Source organism: Desmodus rotundus, chromosome 11 (assembly GCF_022682495.2).
Source record: "Desmodus rotundus isolate HL8 chromosome 11, HLdesRot8A.1, whole genome shotgun sequence".
Classification (NCBI taxonomy): domain Eukaryota; kingdom Metazoa; phylum Chordata; class Mammalia; order Chiroptera; family Phyllostomidae; genus Desmodus; species Desmodus rotundus.
Window position 1 is genome coordinate 18,589,312 of NC_071397.1, and position 15,589 is coordinate 18,604,900.

The 15,589-nt window shown below is 37.9% G+C and overlaps 1 protein-coding gene across 11 annotated transcripts in view; it reads left to right on the forward strand.

Annotated features, from left to right (window-relative positions):
• MLIP (muscular LMNA interacting protein) overlaps positions 1-15,589 on the forward strand; it is a 225,113-nt gene that overhangs the window by 96,767 nt on the left and 112,757 nt on the right. For all 11 annotated transcript variants that reach the window (XM_053914200.2, XM_045193378.3, XM_053914199.2 and 8 more), the window contains 2 exons: positions 10,650-10,805; positions 13,603-13,995. In XM_053914200.2, the coding sequence (XP_053770175.1) occupies positions 10,650-10,805; positions 13,603-13,995 (549 nt within the window). The remainder of the gene's footprint in view (positions 1-10,649; positions 10,806-13,602; positions 13,996-15,589) is intronic.

Below are 15,589 nucleotides of genomic sequence, written 5' to 3' on the forward strand. Positions count from 1 at the left end.
AATTCCATTGTGTAAATGTACCATAGTTTTTGGATCCACTCGTTTGCTGATGGGCACTTAGGTTGCTTCAAGTACTTGAGATCTTCTAGTTAATTCTTCATCTGTTAAATCAATTCATATTCCTGTGCTGTTGAATGTGTTGTTTGTAAACTGTTGGCACAAATGGGTTTATAGTTGATAGACCTGGAATATGTGACTGGAAGGTGTGACTCTTGGGCTATTTCAAAATTTAAATGTCGGATGGCACAAAGCAGACAGAAGAGGGAGGTCCGGGGTGTAGGAAGAGGACAAGGGCAAATGAATGGCATGATGGAAACCAAGCTAAGAAAGTGATTCAACAAAAAGAGAATTACCACCAGACACTATTCCTGATGGATAAATGTTTCTTATCATTTTCTCTGTTCCTCTTTCAAATTCTACCACGCATAAGGCCTATTTATTTCTTCTGAATATCTAATTATGTCAAATAGTCTCATTTAGGTGCTAGATTTTTAAAAAATGGTAGCTTCTGACTTACTTGAACTAAGGAGGGTTACAAGTATTAACTAGGGTGATGTACCCCAAAGAGAAGAAGAGCATCTATAAGCTGTGATAACGGGAGGGTAAGCAATCTAGATGAGGCCAAACTTAGGCTGTGATGGAATCTCACGTCTTTTTGATGAGAGATCAGAATTCACTTTAAATACCATACACTCAGTTCTGAGTCTGTGAATTGGGATGGTCCTGATTGGGATCTCTGGAATCACATATTACCCTGGAGATGGGGATCCAAACTCCTGATGATTCCCATCTTCAGAGGAAAAACACCGCTCAGGGCCAAACCAGAGTAAGTCCCAATGTTGGTCACTGAAAACCGAAACTAATAGTCCAGAGGCTAAGAGTGCAATGACCCTGGGAGTGGCCTGGGACCATTTCCCCATGCAGCCTGTATTCAGCCTGTCACCTCGCGCTCTCCTCTACTTCACTTGTAGAACTTGTAACTTGTAACTTGTAAAGATGTCTCATTTATGAGATTATCTCCCATGTTGACATTAGAGTCCAAGTTTTCTTTATCCTGATGTCTCCCAGCAGTTAGATTAGTGCCTGGCACTCACCAGGTGTTTATTAAGATAAATAAATGGGATTTCTAGTATCTTTGTTTATCAAACGCAAGGCATAAAGAACACGTAAGTGGACACCCAAATAGCCTTGGCAGCTAGGTCTATTTAATCACATGTTTCTTGGCAAAGTCTTGGGGACTAATCTATTATTTCTCAAATTTGTTTCCCATGTCAGGAAGAAAGACTATTTGTTCTATATGATTTATTTAAAAAGCAATATCTTAAAAGTCTTTTGGCTGGAAGTTATTGCAGTAACGTCTGTTTGGTAATAAGGGTGAAGGATGCCCTACTTCAGCCATCTATAATGCCAGATTTTAAAGAGAATTTTGGGTTGTATTTGTTGAAAATTTTGACAAATTATTTTCTTTTGGAAAATGATTGTTCAAAAGGGCAGTTTGTTCTCCTTAGTTGAAGAGAGATCATCATTAAAAGTTTGTGTTTATAAAATGCTTCAGGGTCTCGGGCAAACCCTCTGTGACCTTCTACTCCATTGGAAATGAGTTACTTGGAGGACAGGTGCCCCTCCCCCATCCTGTAGAAGTAACTACCTTGCTCTTCATGATCCAAGACTGGGGCCTGTTTTTTCCTTAATCAAGTGCCATCATTTTCTATTCAAATAAGGATGGTTTCTGTAGATATTGTCTGAAATTTATGTGCTTTTTGAAGCTATATGTAGTTATTAACCATATGGCCAATGCCTGCTGTTATAATGCAAGACTACTATGTGTTTTTTAAGGTAAAAATGATGACTTCTTTCAATACGATAGTCTATAACATCAATAAATATTAATTAATAAAACTAATAAAATAAGGGAAAAAATGACTAGTGAAAAGTTTCAGATTAAGACACAGCAAAATAGCAAAATATGGGGTGGGGCAAAAGTTGGTTTACAGTTTATTCTTACATTATTTTAATTAATTATTGTATTATTTTTCATATGAACAACTGTAAGTTTACTTTTGCCCCACCCTGTAATTGATTAATTTATTTGGTTTTCATGATTTAAATGATTCAAGGAAGGATTTAAGTGGGGGAAAATATAAGGGCTGAAGTATTTCCTCTCTCAAATTTGATTGTGCAACATGCAAAACTATTGCTTTCTTTCTGGGGAGGTATAAGAGAAAAAAAATAGAAGAAACTGTATGAGTGTAATTGAATAACAATAAAAATTTTAAAAAAGAATAAACTGTACAAGAACTTCAGTTGTTTGCATCCACTCAGAATACACTGATTGAAGCACTGATAAAGGAGTAGACTGTTACTTCCCACTGGGAAGCTGTACACTGGAACTCTAAGATGAATGGTTTCAGAGTTTGTCAATGCTACCCTTTGATGTTTGGTTTATATGTACGTATAATAGGAGTTAGATATACAATAGATAATAGTATGTTTAGCAGAATATATATTCCTCATTCCTATTCCCCAGTGAGTAAATTGAACCTATTAATTTAAGATCTTTGATCATTAAGACTTGACTTGCTTCTCTAGTCTTATTTTCCTTTATTCTAATTTATGTTGTTTACCAAACTAAATAACAGCACTAAGAGGGTTAACATGTATTAAATATGTGCTAGCACAGAGTTAAGGCTTTACATGCTTAATTTAATTGTTATCCTCACAAGAACCCTGTGAAAGAAATATTGTCCTCATCCACACTTCACAGGTGGGAGGGCGGGGACTTTGGGAAGTTCAGCAGCTTCTCCTAGGTTCCACAGCTGGTATACAGCTGACCCCTGGGGCCCGTCCTTTTCAACTACACCTGCTGCTTCCTGCAGTTCTGAGAGGTGCCTTCACTCAAGTTTTTTCTCTGTGTGCAATAAGTTCTATTCTTTCCCATCTTTATAGCTCCCTATTCCCCATCTTTCTAAGTGCAGCCCAAATCCCCCTTTCTCCCTGCATTACTTCGGGTAACTGTGATCTCCCCATGCTGGAGAAATTCCTCTAAGTTGTCACGACTTGCAGGAACAGGGCATCAGATGGAGATGTGGCATCCGAGGCCTCACTCCAGATGTCCTCAATCAAAAACTGCATTTTAATAAGCTCTTCAGGCAGCTTATGTGCAAAGTTTGAGAACTGCAATATGGGACGTTTTCTTTTTCTTTCCTCCTTTCTCTCTCTCTCCTTTTTTGCTTTACACCTTTGTTATTTGTATACCCATTTTATATTCTCAATTAGACTGTGAGCTCTTTGGAGGCAGGAGGGTGTTATATCCTCTTTTGAGTATATAAAATATACTCATAAGTATATACAACATAGAAAAGGTACATGATTTGATGATACAACAGAAATTAGATTTAAAAATTTAGATCATTTTCTAGGTCAAAAAGTACTGTGTTCTTTGGACCATGTTTTCCCTGTGTGCTAACAGAATCACTTTGGCGATGATTTGACTTGTAATGTTTCCACAAATTCAGGCTTTTGATTACATTGAAAATGTTAAGAGGCATAATCCAGGTCCTTAAAATAAAACCTTTATTCTTGACCCCGTATCCTTTGGTGTATAACCAGCTCTTGGGACACAGCATCTTTCACTACCCATGTGCAAATATAGATATTACAGACTTGGAGAAAAATCAATATGTACAAAATAGAAATACTGAAAGCTGAAGACTCCAGTAAGTTTCATGCATGAAGTTCTGAGGTGTGTGTGCCTACATTTAGGACATTCACTCTCTTCTAAAAACCTTGGAATGGAATTTTGTTTTGATGAAGGTTTGATTCCAAGCTTTATTTTGTAGCTAATTTGTTTAATAGCAAAACCTCAGTCACTGCAGATGCTCCTATATCATTGAAATGATCACTGTATGCTTTCTCATTTTTTTATTTAGACACAGTGTTTGCATATATTTGTGCCTCTAACTGTTCTCAGGGAGTGTGACCAGCTGATCACTGAGATTGGCAGATGCTCAGGCCCTTCAATCAGCTTCTTAATGCTGTACAATCTGGCTTCTCTCTTCTTTTTGCAGAATATGTAATTGGAATACATGCATGAAAAGAAGGCAAACATGTATCTGTGGGTGGCTTTTTTTTTTTTTTTTACTTCTGCTGGCTCTATTTCAGCAGTCAATACGACCTCTCATGAAGTTGCAAATCTAAAAGTTGTCTACACATAAATCTTTTGGAGCTGATAACATTCTTCAGTTCAGGGAGGGTTCCACTTTACCTCTTTTTAGAATTCTTTTTTTCTGTATGAGTGTGTGTGTTGTTTCAGTGCGAGGCTCCCTTCCCACCTCATCATTGGTTTGCTCACTCCCTTATGTGATGAATCAATGCTTCCAGAATAGGGGCTCCCGAGGGACTGCGGGAGCTATTACTTCCAAATGAGCTCGTGCATCTTAACAGGGAGCGTTCAGACCGCACCCCAGGTAAAAGGGAGTCTTTCCTTAATGCTTTCAAGAACTTTTAAAGGCTGTGCACGGTGGTGTTTGCTGCAAGAGGGCTTATGGGAGAGCTGCCTGGGCGTAGATAAATTCGCGTGTGTTTCAAAGTGAAATGTTACCTACGGCGACTATAAAGGCAGAGCTGTTCACTGGGGAGCTAAAGAAAATGCTCAGGACTGCCCTTGGCGCAGTGTCAACGCCAAGGCGTCCTGTAATGTCTCTTTTCAAAAGGAGGCTAGTGGCCATCTGTGAGTGGGGGTGTCAACCTCGGAAGAGAACTCTTAGGAAAATAGAAGAAAGGAAGGCATTGCAGCCCCAAACCGAGCAAAGGAGCAGTTTGCCTTCACGGCATGGGGGAAAACAGTTTCTTAAATGATTTGGCTGCCTGGTGAGAAGGTGACAGTCTCAAAAGTTTGCAGTGCTTGCAACCATATTTAGGAAAAGATTTTAATCCTTTCAGCTCTAATTTCTATTATTAAAATAGTTTCCTAAGGATAGGAAGGAAGATGTGATTTTAAACAGCATTGACAACGGAAAATGTTAATTAGCATTTAACCAATGCAACGGTATTAACATGCATCTGTTCCTGCTTTGTGTGGAAAATGATTTTTCATTACCATAGCGATTCATTTCTGGGCTCCAATGGAACTTGGCCACAGTATGCGGTAAACAGCAATTATTATTCTTTCTTTCCTAAAAGAAGAGATTCAGCAGTCTACTGGCTAACTCTGGAATATGGGGCGCATACATGGAATACATGCAGGAAAAGAGGGCAAATGTATAGAGGTGCTTTTCCCCCTTCTGCTAGCCCCATTTCAGCAGTTAATGTGACCTCTCAGGAAGTTCTAAATCTAAAAACTGTCTCCACATAAATGATCTCTTCATCTAAATGTCGCGTAGTGTAGCTGGTGTAATTTCAAGTCCTTTTCCAATGAAAATTCTGTACAAAAAATTTTGTATGTCTTTGGTAAGATAAGAGGATGCTGGGTAAAAGCAGAGAAAAGAGCCCCATCCTAACATTGTACTCCCAGCTTAAAAGAGAATACCAAATCATTGCTCTTTTTCGGGCTGCTCTTCTGAGGAATGTGTGTGGACAGGAACTCGTTCCTGATCTTGTTCTCCCGCAGGAACCTAGGAAGATGAATGAGTCTTTAGTCCTATTAGATTTTTCATTTTTATGTTATTTTTCAATGACATCAGCTAAAATTTAAAAATTTTGTTCGCAACTGGTGAAGGAATTTTATGTAGCATATGGGTACTTCTATAGGAAAATACAACAAATAAAGTAGAAGGAAATAATTTGACTTCTTTTCGGTTGCTTTCAATGTCAACATGTGGTTGTGTTCAGATGTTCTTTTGAGGGCATTGGCATAAAAGCACAGCTTATTCATGGAAGTGGCAGTGTCCGTTCATACGAGTGGAGATCTCTCTGTGTTTTATAGAGATTTAAGTAATATTGAATTACACGAACTGTGCAAGGTTCGTAAATTGTCATTATTTTATATGCGTTAGAAGGCAAAGCCATTTACTTTCAACAATGGTTATGTGCATTTCATAACAATGGGGTGCTCGTACTGAAGGCTTTGCTACATTGGTATTGAAATTGCATTTGGATGAAACCAAGGTAGACCTATAGTCATCATATGTGGGGATGTGGGAGGCCTATAGAATCTGGGGACAAAGTCACATTGTCACCTCTTCTTTGACTTCTAAATGAAAGTCTGTGATGGACTGTCTGGACTACCCTCAGGGATTTCCTTACTAAAACCACTCTCCAACAAAATATAACCAGAGACATTGAAATTAAGAACATTGTAACAATAGCCACAGGGGAGTGGGGAGGGGATAGTGGGGAGAGGGGTCTATAGGAGCTACTATAAAGGACACAAGGACAAAATCAAGGGGGAGGGTAGAGGTGGGGGAGGGAGGTGGGACTGGCTGGGGTGGGGTGGAGGGAAAGGGAGAAAATGCAGACAACTGTAACTGAATAAAAATAAATAAATAAATTTAAAAAAGAAAAAATAATAAAACCACTCTCCATCTATCATGGTATTGATGAGATTTGTTATGCAGAGTGCTTCCTAGAAAATAATCAATATAGAAAGTGTATTGTATTATGTATTGCTGATTAGACCAGTGCGCTTTCCAAATCTCACAAAGGATCGGACGTTCTCTCCTACAAAGGGAAGCATTGATTTATCGTTTTCTGATAATAAGCTGAAACCTGGGAATTGTAACATGACTGCAGTCATAGAATAATGACAAATAGCTTCCCAGGCTGAAAAGAATATTAAAAAATAAAAGTTGCCTTGGAGTGTTTGTCTATGTATTTTAACCCCCCTAAGGAACATGCATTTTTTCATAAGGCATAGATACTTTAGTTGTTAAGTTACCAGAAAGATACCACTTACATCCCATGGTAAGTCGTCCAGAGTTAGTTCATTAGGCCTATAATTTCAGTAGAGCCACCATGCTTAGCCACCGTCTTTCTCCATAGCCCAGTCTTTCTGTCACCCAGTGTCTTGTGTTTTCATAAGGACTGTCTCACAGTTCCTTAACCTTCACAGTCTCAGTGTCCTCCCTGCCTTTCCATCTCAGACACTCAGTGTCAAGGCCAAAGCCTGGACCTTATAATCACCCAGAATTTCTGTACTTCTGAATCTTAAACCCTCACCATGTCATCTTTCCTACTTCTTCCTCTGCTGCGGACCCCTTAATGGTATCTGGAGTGTTCACTCTTGCACCCCTCCTTTCCTATGTGTGCTTACCCCCTTGGTGTTCTCATCTAGTCTTGTGGTTTTAAATGCCATATATTGGTTAACAGCCCTAATAGTTTTATCTCTGGCACAGACTTTCCTCTGAAATCGCTTCCCCACTCTCAATTCCACTGGGTGATATCTGGCATATCAAATTTGATCTTTATTTGCAAACCAGCTTCACCTATTGTTTTCCCCATTTTAGTGAATACTAACTCAATATTTTTAAAAATTATTCAGGTCAAGAATTTTGTACTCATCTTGACTCTTGTTTACTTTTTATACCCCACATCTAATTTTTCAGCAAATTCTAAGTTTTTCTTTTAAAATATAGCCAGAATTTAACACTTCTGATCCCCATTAACTGCAGCAACCCAAGTTCAACCTAACATTTTCTCTCCCATGGGTTATTGCAACCATCTTATAGCCAGTCTTTGTAGCTTGTAACTCTTGTCTTTTTCACTACTTCTTTCACTAGAATGCAAATTCCATTAGGCTAGAGATTTTTGTTCACTGCTATGTCACCAACCCCTTCAGTATTCCCTTATATTTAGTAGGCATTTAATAAGACCTTGCTGAGTAAATAAAAGGCAGTATAAGGTCAAGTGTTCAGTGAGAGTTGTGTTTAGTAGGAGCATAGTGACAGGACTGAAGGCCACATAAAAGGACAATGACATGGGGGTGGCTGAATAGATGTAGTGGTGGGGACCTTGGAAGTTCTTCTCTGATTGCTTCATTTATCTCAGTGGAATGAGAAACAAAGTCTTCAGCTCAGAGTAAAGCTTGGGAAGACGTTGGGGGTTTAAAGAAAGAAAAAAAAGATACGAGTTTTCTAGGCAAGTGAAGAGTGCATGGGCTATGAGACTATATGTAATTATAGAGCAACACTGAAGGGCCTGCTGAAGGCTCAGAATCATACATTTGAAGTGAAACCAGTAAGCATGGTCCTGAGGTTTACCTTAGCCACATGTACCTCTCTGATGCAGGGGTGGAGGAGGTATGGGGTTAGATGTAGAGGGGACTGTGATTTACCCCAATTGGGATGACGATGTGAGAGAGGGTAAGAAATGTGAGGGGTATGCATGGGAGTGATTGTGGTAAATGCAGTCCTTCGATAAATGTAAGCTGGTTAAAACAAAGTACAGGAAAACCTAATGTTGGAAGGACCAATAGATTTTCATTCTCATGGATTCTGAGACATGTTGGAGTTGGAAAGCTAGTGGGAGTAGTGTGGAAAGAAACGAAGTGGTGGTCAGAGAATAAAAATACTGAAATTATGGAGGGACTGTGGCTCTTGGTCTAGACAGGGGATGTGAGAGGCAAGGAGGGTAGAGATCAAGGCAACACAATATTGGAAAAATTATCCATGAGATATGATACTGGGTATTATAAAAAGTGTAGTATTAGAGGGAGTAGAATTGAACTAGGAATTTAATCTTCAAAGAAAAGAGGGTTGGATTTGGTTGTGGACAGGTGACTATTACAAGGAGAGGTAGTGAGTCATCTAGACTGATAACATGAGATTCAAACTGGAAGTTTTTAGGTAAAAGAAAAGGAGAAGATTTTGGAAGCAGTAAAAAGGAATAAGAAGCACACCTATTCCACTCCCAGGCCGAGTGCCGGAGAGAACAGCTCCCATTGAGGGAGCTTATTGGAAATGAGAGTCCTTCAGAGGGAACCATGGTTTAGTTAGAGCTAGAATATTTAGAGAAGAGGTTAAAGATGATATGAAGGATTTTGTGATGACTGACTGAATCCCAGACAGTGTGTTTCAAGGGTTGGAACATGGTACAAGATGGAAACAAAACTGGGGGTGTGTGCATAGCACGTGGGGGTTGAGGGGTGAGTCAGAGGCCTGGGTTCCTCACAGGGACAGACGTGATCAGAATTAAAGGGCATGCTGAGATAAGGTCTAAGTTGTCGGAGGCACAGAAAGTGATACAACCTGAAGGGAAAGGAGAGCAGGCATCTTGCCAGGGCACATCATATATTTTGTGATGGAGTCATGGAGGCAGCAAAGGGACAGTGTTACTCTGATGAGGTGGGGCTGATTTTATCATGGTCCTTATTTTATCGAAAGTGATTTCCCTTCACCTTTGCCACTCTCCCTACTTTATCACGTTCATGGGCTTTTCTTTATCTTAGTTCATTTTCTCTGAACTCAAAGGAGACCAGGTTTCTTCTCTTGTTTCCTTAACTTACTCTGCCTGCTCCCTCCAAGATCTTGCTCCACTTTCATTCTCTATTGGTTCCTCCCTTCGGTCTACAGACATGTTCAAGTCTATCCCATTACAGACAAAAAGGCATCTCTTTGACTCTGCTTCCCTGTCTAACTGCTCTTAACCTTTCTCTTTACTTCTCATCCGAACTTCTTGAAAGAGAAATCTACAGCACCATCTTCTCTTCCTCCCATTTCATTCAGTCCTCAATTTATTTGCTATTGCCTTTTCTTCCTTGTCTCTAGGCTTGTGTCTTTGAAAACCAGTATTACCTAAAATTCTGATGTGACTACGTCATTTCCCAATCTGTAGTGCTTTATAGAGCACAGTGGTTCTCTGGTGGCAATGGGACAATGTATGAGCTGGATTGACACCCCACACAGCTGCTTCTTTCCATGCTTTCTCTCAGCCGGTTTTCTCAGCCTGGGACATCTTGATCTTCCTCTTCACTGGGACTTAAATTTCAGGTGTTTTATTTTTTCCTAGAGCTTCCCAGGTTGGGTGGGTAGGTAGGCACCCCTCATCACTTTTCCCTCAGTATTCCGTGTGTATCCTCTTTCTACTTGTGAGTGGTCTGTTGACTTTTTTCTATCCACTGTTGTACATCTAGCCCCTGATTGCCTGCCACACAGAAAACACTTGACAAAATTGCTTTTGAATGAATAAAGAATGAACAGAAGATAAAATATATCTTTTAGCAGACATTCACATCCTGATAGCGAGAAAAGTTTACTTCTAATTTTAAATCCACATTTAGTATTCTTGTTAATGATAAATGTTGGAAGTTTCTTGCATGCTTGGTGCTTATGAATCAAATTGAACTTGCTAACCCAGGGTTAAATGAATAAAAGTCCATTTTGAAACAGACTGAAGGCTGTGTTTGTGATGGATCCACCAAGGTAGAGATGCCCTGTAATGTTCCAGCAGACAACACCTGTTATTTTGTTGTCCTCCCCTATAACAGGATCCTCCTGGGGGTGTATTGCTTTTTCTGAAAGATAGTATCGTTAAAAAAAAGGATCTGATACACTATGACTATTTTTATAGCTGTTTTCTTTGGCAACCATATTCACGATCACAGGAAAATGGGAAATTTATCAAAATGAATGAGATAAATATCATGGTGTATAGAGAAGAAGTCAAGACAAACATTTGAACAAGACTGCAGGCCTAATGTATTACATGTCTCATAGGTCTCTTCTGGTGATTCTGAAGCCAAACCTTTGATCTTCACATTTGTCCCCACTGTCAGAAGATTGCCAACCCACTCTCAGTTGGCTGACATCTCTAAATTCCTTGTTAAAATTCCTGAGGAACCAAGTGATAAGAATCCAGAAACTGTAAATAGGGTAGGATTATTTTTATTCTTTCTTATATCAAGCAATTAACATTAAATTATCCATCATAATGACTTACAAATTTGGATGAATGTTTATTTCCTCTGCCTAAAGTGAGATGACCATGAAATCTAAGGCTGACTAAAAAATATAATTATGTAATAATTATGTAATAAGAATGCAAATGTATCTAATTCCAGGTTCTCTGTAATACATTATTCTTAACCTTTTTGAGTTGATATCCTATTGTTTGCCTCCTTGCACATTCCCTTTTCTCAAATGTATCTTAAAATAGTAAAAACAAAATTAAAAAAAAGTTTGCATTTATTTTGAAAGAAAATACAAGATTAAATACTGAGGTGCTACTACCTTACATGTAATAAATTAGCAACATTATAAAAGTATTATACCCATTGTTGGAGCAATTGTGGAAATATTTGCATGCTCATATTTTGGTGCTACTTTTGTGAATATGTACAATTTTGGTGGAAAACCTTTATCCACTTCCATAAAACTGTTCATAGCCTTTCAATAACCTAACTCTTGGAAATGTATCCCCAAAAATAGGACAAAAGAAGAAAAATGTTATGGAGGAAAATAATTAGAAAAAAATAAAAACAGCCTAATATCAGAAAAGTTAAAACTATGATAACACATCACCTTGACAAAGTTATAATTATAGTGATTATGTAATTCTATGGAAAATGTTAACCTTATAATAGTATGTAACAAAACAGTTTATCAAATTGGATTTATACCCTGTTCATACCTTTCTAAAATGAGACCAAGACTGAAAATGAAATTAAAACAAACCAAAAAACCCTGAAAATGACTTGTGCTAGAATAATGACATTGTGCTTTAAAAATATTCTCCTTAAAATGTGTTGTAATACTGTCTTATTTTAAATAAAATGTGACTGGAAGGACCTTGTGGTATCCTTGAGCCAACTGGAAGGGCAGGAAATAATCTAATTTACCCTGTATATGTGAAAACATCTTCTGTATAGGTGAAGGCAAGTAGTAATATATTTATGTTTCTGAGATTTTCAGTGCTATCTTATTTCAAGGTCACTGGGGCCAAATTATTTCAGAGAAATCCTGAATATTACATAAGGCTCTTCTGGGAAGTTTCTCCCTAACAGCACTGAACTACATATAATATATTCATAGTATCCTTTGTTATTAGGTGCTATGGTTACGTGAGACTGTAGCTATATGAACCAATTTTGGTTGCACCTCTCCGAAGCCTTCTGAAGTGATGATATTCATCTGGTGATTGCAGTGATACACATACAACTATGTCATTAAAATAAGATTAAAGTTTTTTCTTTCTATGTTTTAAATGGCTCAGTATTATAATCAAACAGGGTAAATAACCCTTCATTCTTTCTATATTTAACAACTGTTGACTGACAACATGTTACGTGCTTGGTGCTGTGGATTCTGAGCGAATAAAGTCACCTCATTACTTATTTGTTACTGGGAATGCAGACAGTGAAAACACTGAAAAGTGTAAAACCAAATCTCAGGTGTTGGTGAATGCAGTAAAAATACATCAGAGTAAAGGGACAGAGAATGGTATGCAGGGAGGGAGGGAGTTGTTTTGGAGCATTATGATGTTTTCAAAAACTAGTCCAAGTGTTTGCCAGTTTTTGTTATTCCATTAGTTTTCATAGGAAGCAATTCGTCACTGAATACTTCTATTTTTAATTTAAATTTCCTTCCAGTTTGGGTTTTTGTTACTATACAGTATTGTAATTAATATGTGAAATCACCATTATCAGAGAAATCCTAACCAGAGACAATTGGTTTTATTCTGGCTGTATCATCATCAGCTGAAAACTGTGGAATTGATGTATAAAATCATGTCCGTAGTTTAGTTATGCCTAACCCATGGTTGGTTTCTATTCTGTTCTCTCACACACAAAACACATGCATACATGCCATCATACATGAAATTGATGACCGTAGTTGAAATTATTTTAGTTTAATTAGCACCTTCTTTAACTTTCTATTTTGAAATAATTTTAAACTTAAAGAAATGTTTAAAGAAAGAATAGTAAGCATTCTATGGTTATCAAAACCAAGAAAATTAACATTGGATCTTCTCAGCATACATAGCTACTGTCTTTTAAGAACAAAGCCTTTTGGTAGCGTGGCAAAGCTGTCTTACTCCCGGTCTTATAAACTTTCTGAGTGTTCGTAAAAAGTTGGATGGGAAAAGATTTAGAATTACAAATCCCAAACAAAATAATAGTAAAAAATAGTTTGTGCTAAAAACATCTATCTTTTTGGTGTCCTAGTCACAGGTTTTTCCCAATTAGCTTAGATTGTTTTGTCTAATATCTGTGCATTTTGTTCCGATTTTATTTTTCTGCTCAGACTTTTACAGCGATTTACGTTCTTTTAGAATCCTTCAGTGGGATTTCCTTTTCCCCTGGCTTTTACAGAATATACAGGTTTTGCTTGACCGTTAACTGAACCCTTGACCAGTCTCCCTTTGCTTCATGAATGTCTTCATGGAAAACACTCTCTCTTCCTCTCCTTTTAAAAAGGCATCTCATGATTTATTTGAAAGCAGGTTTGTTTGTTGATGTTGGTTCTGGGCCCTACATTGTTTGGCTTTAGACCAGGACAAACAGGTGGGCAGTAAAAGTAAACTGTTAACTTCAACCTAATTTCTGTTGATTTTTAAGTATGTTTTTATAAAGTTTTGTCCTTAAGTAGGTCAAGCTTTTAAGTGTACATGGAAAAAAGAAGCAAGTATCAAACCAATGTCAATGCTTTTATGTCTATACATTTATTGCAGTCAAATTTCAATGAGTACTTGACCTTGAATGCTGGGAGCCAACAAGAGAGAGACCCAGGAACATTGACTTATCCTTCAGAGGTCAGCGGAAAGATTTTACAAGTAAGGGAATTTAAAGCAAACGAACCTCAAGAAATGCAGCAAAGTGGCCTCTTCAAAGCCGAGTATGTTTTCATTGTGGACTCTGAAGGGGAAGATGAAGCTACAAGCAGAAAAGTTGAACAAACTCCCCCAGTGGGGATGGGCACCACAGCTACTCGGCCCAAGTCTCTAGCTATCTCCTCCAGTCTGGTCTCTGATGTGGTACGTCCCAAAACACAGGCAACAAACCTCCAGGCCCCATCACATCCTGAAATGCCCCATGGGATGGCCTCTCAGCAAAAGCATGGGCAGGTAAGTTTTTCTTCTTATAAGAAAAAAAATATTGCTTACATATCCTTTGTTGCAGGCTGTCTGTGGTCTTGGAAGCCTCCAGTGTGGGGCTGCCTCAGTGAAATAGGGAGAAGATCCCATCCCAAACTTTAGCAGCAAGATTGAATGCCTTTTTTAAGGTGGAGAGTCTTTGGTACAGTAGGAGAAGTCCCATGTCTGTGATGGCAAGAAAGAAATATCAAAGAAAGAAAGTTAGGGAGGGATTTTGAAGGGAAAAATAGAGACAATTTTCATACGACTTTGACAAGGTGTAGTAGGACGTCAGGAATGCAGAGGCTGGCTTTGGAGTAAATAGTGGATGGGGAGTTGTCCTAGACGGTAAGCATGAGGCAGTACCAAGATGTCCTGTTTAGAGTCTACCAGATTGAGCATTTGCAAGCATCTCAAAGTAGTTGGGAGAACATTTTTATTGGTGAGTTAACCTTTGCTGCTACTAGGATTCGTGCAAAACTGTAGAGTAGGCATTTTGTTTTTGGTGCCACCTCATCTTTATTTCTGTAGCCTTCACTGACTTCCTGATTGACATCTTGATTCACTGACCTTCAGATGATTCACATCTCCTCCAAGTGCCTAGTAGCCTCATGCTGCCTTGTGGTGATGGAAGACTCACACTGGGCTATCCATACCCAGGTCTCCTAGACTAAAACATTCATTTCTTCTTGAGGTTTATTCTCAGCCAATTATTTAAAATATTCTAACCATATAAACATATTCTCAGTAAGTGTGATAGGCTTAAACATTTTTTTTTCTTGTCTCAGGAAAATAGCAGAATAACCAATAGGAGATGTGGGGGTTTCCATAGTCAGTGGAGAGTAATTTGATGGGGTGCCTTTGAAGAAGAACATGTAGGTGTGATGATACCAGATACAAAAAAAAGAAAAATATACTTAATGAAGCAATTTTGGTTTTTAAATTTCTTTTTTTCTCCAATTGATATATTTTTTCCCAAGTTGGTCATTTATTTTGTTTTAATGTGACTATATATATGTGTGAGATATGTATGGATATATATATATAGATATGTATGGATATATATCCATATATATATATATATGGATATATATACATATATATATATGTCAAACTGGAGACTAAGGATGTACTTTGGGATTTTTTTTGCCAGCGCAGGTTACTTAGGAGGTTAGGGTTCATGTTATCAATGCTCCAAATGAAAAGACAAAGCTCAACCTAATTCATTAACAAGGGCTGAAAATGATCTTATCACCAATGGAGGAATACTGGATCCTGAATTGTTTGGGAATAGCCATGGTTCCTGTTTCCATTTATCTTAACAATTCCTTTGAGTGATGAATAGAGGTCATCGTGAAATAAAAATAAGATGAATTACAAATAAGATAACTGTTACCCACAAATTTAAACTAAAAAACATGACCAGGGCACAGAAGAAGTCACTCTGAGAGGTTTAATGTAGTCAGTAGTAGAATTTTAATATAAAAAGTCTAGAGACCATCCCATGATTGGATTAATTGATGCCAACAATAGTGATTTTTCAATCAGAAATTTTAATTTTTCTAACAAAGAAGTGATTTTTCTG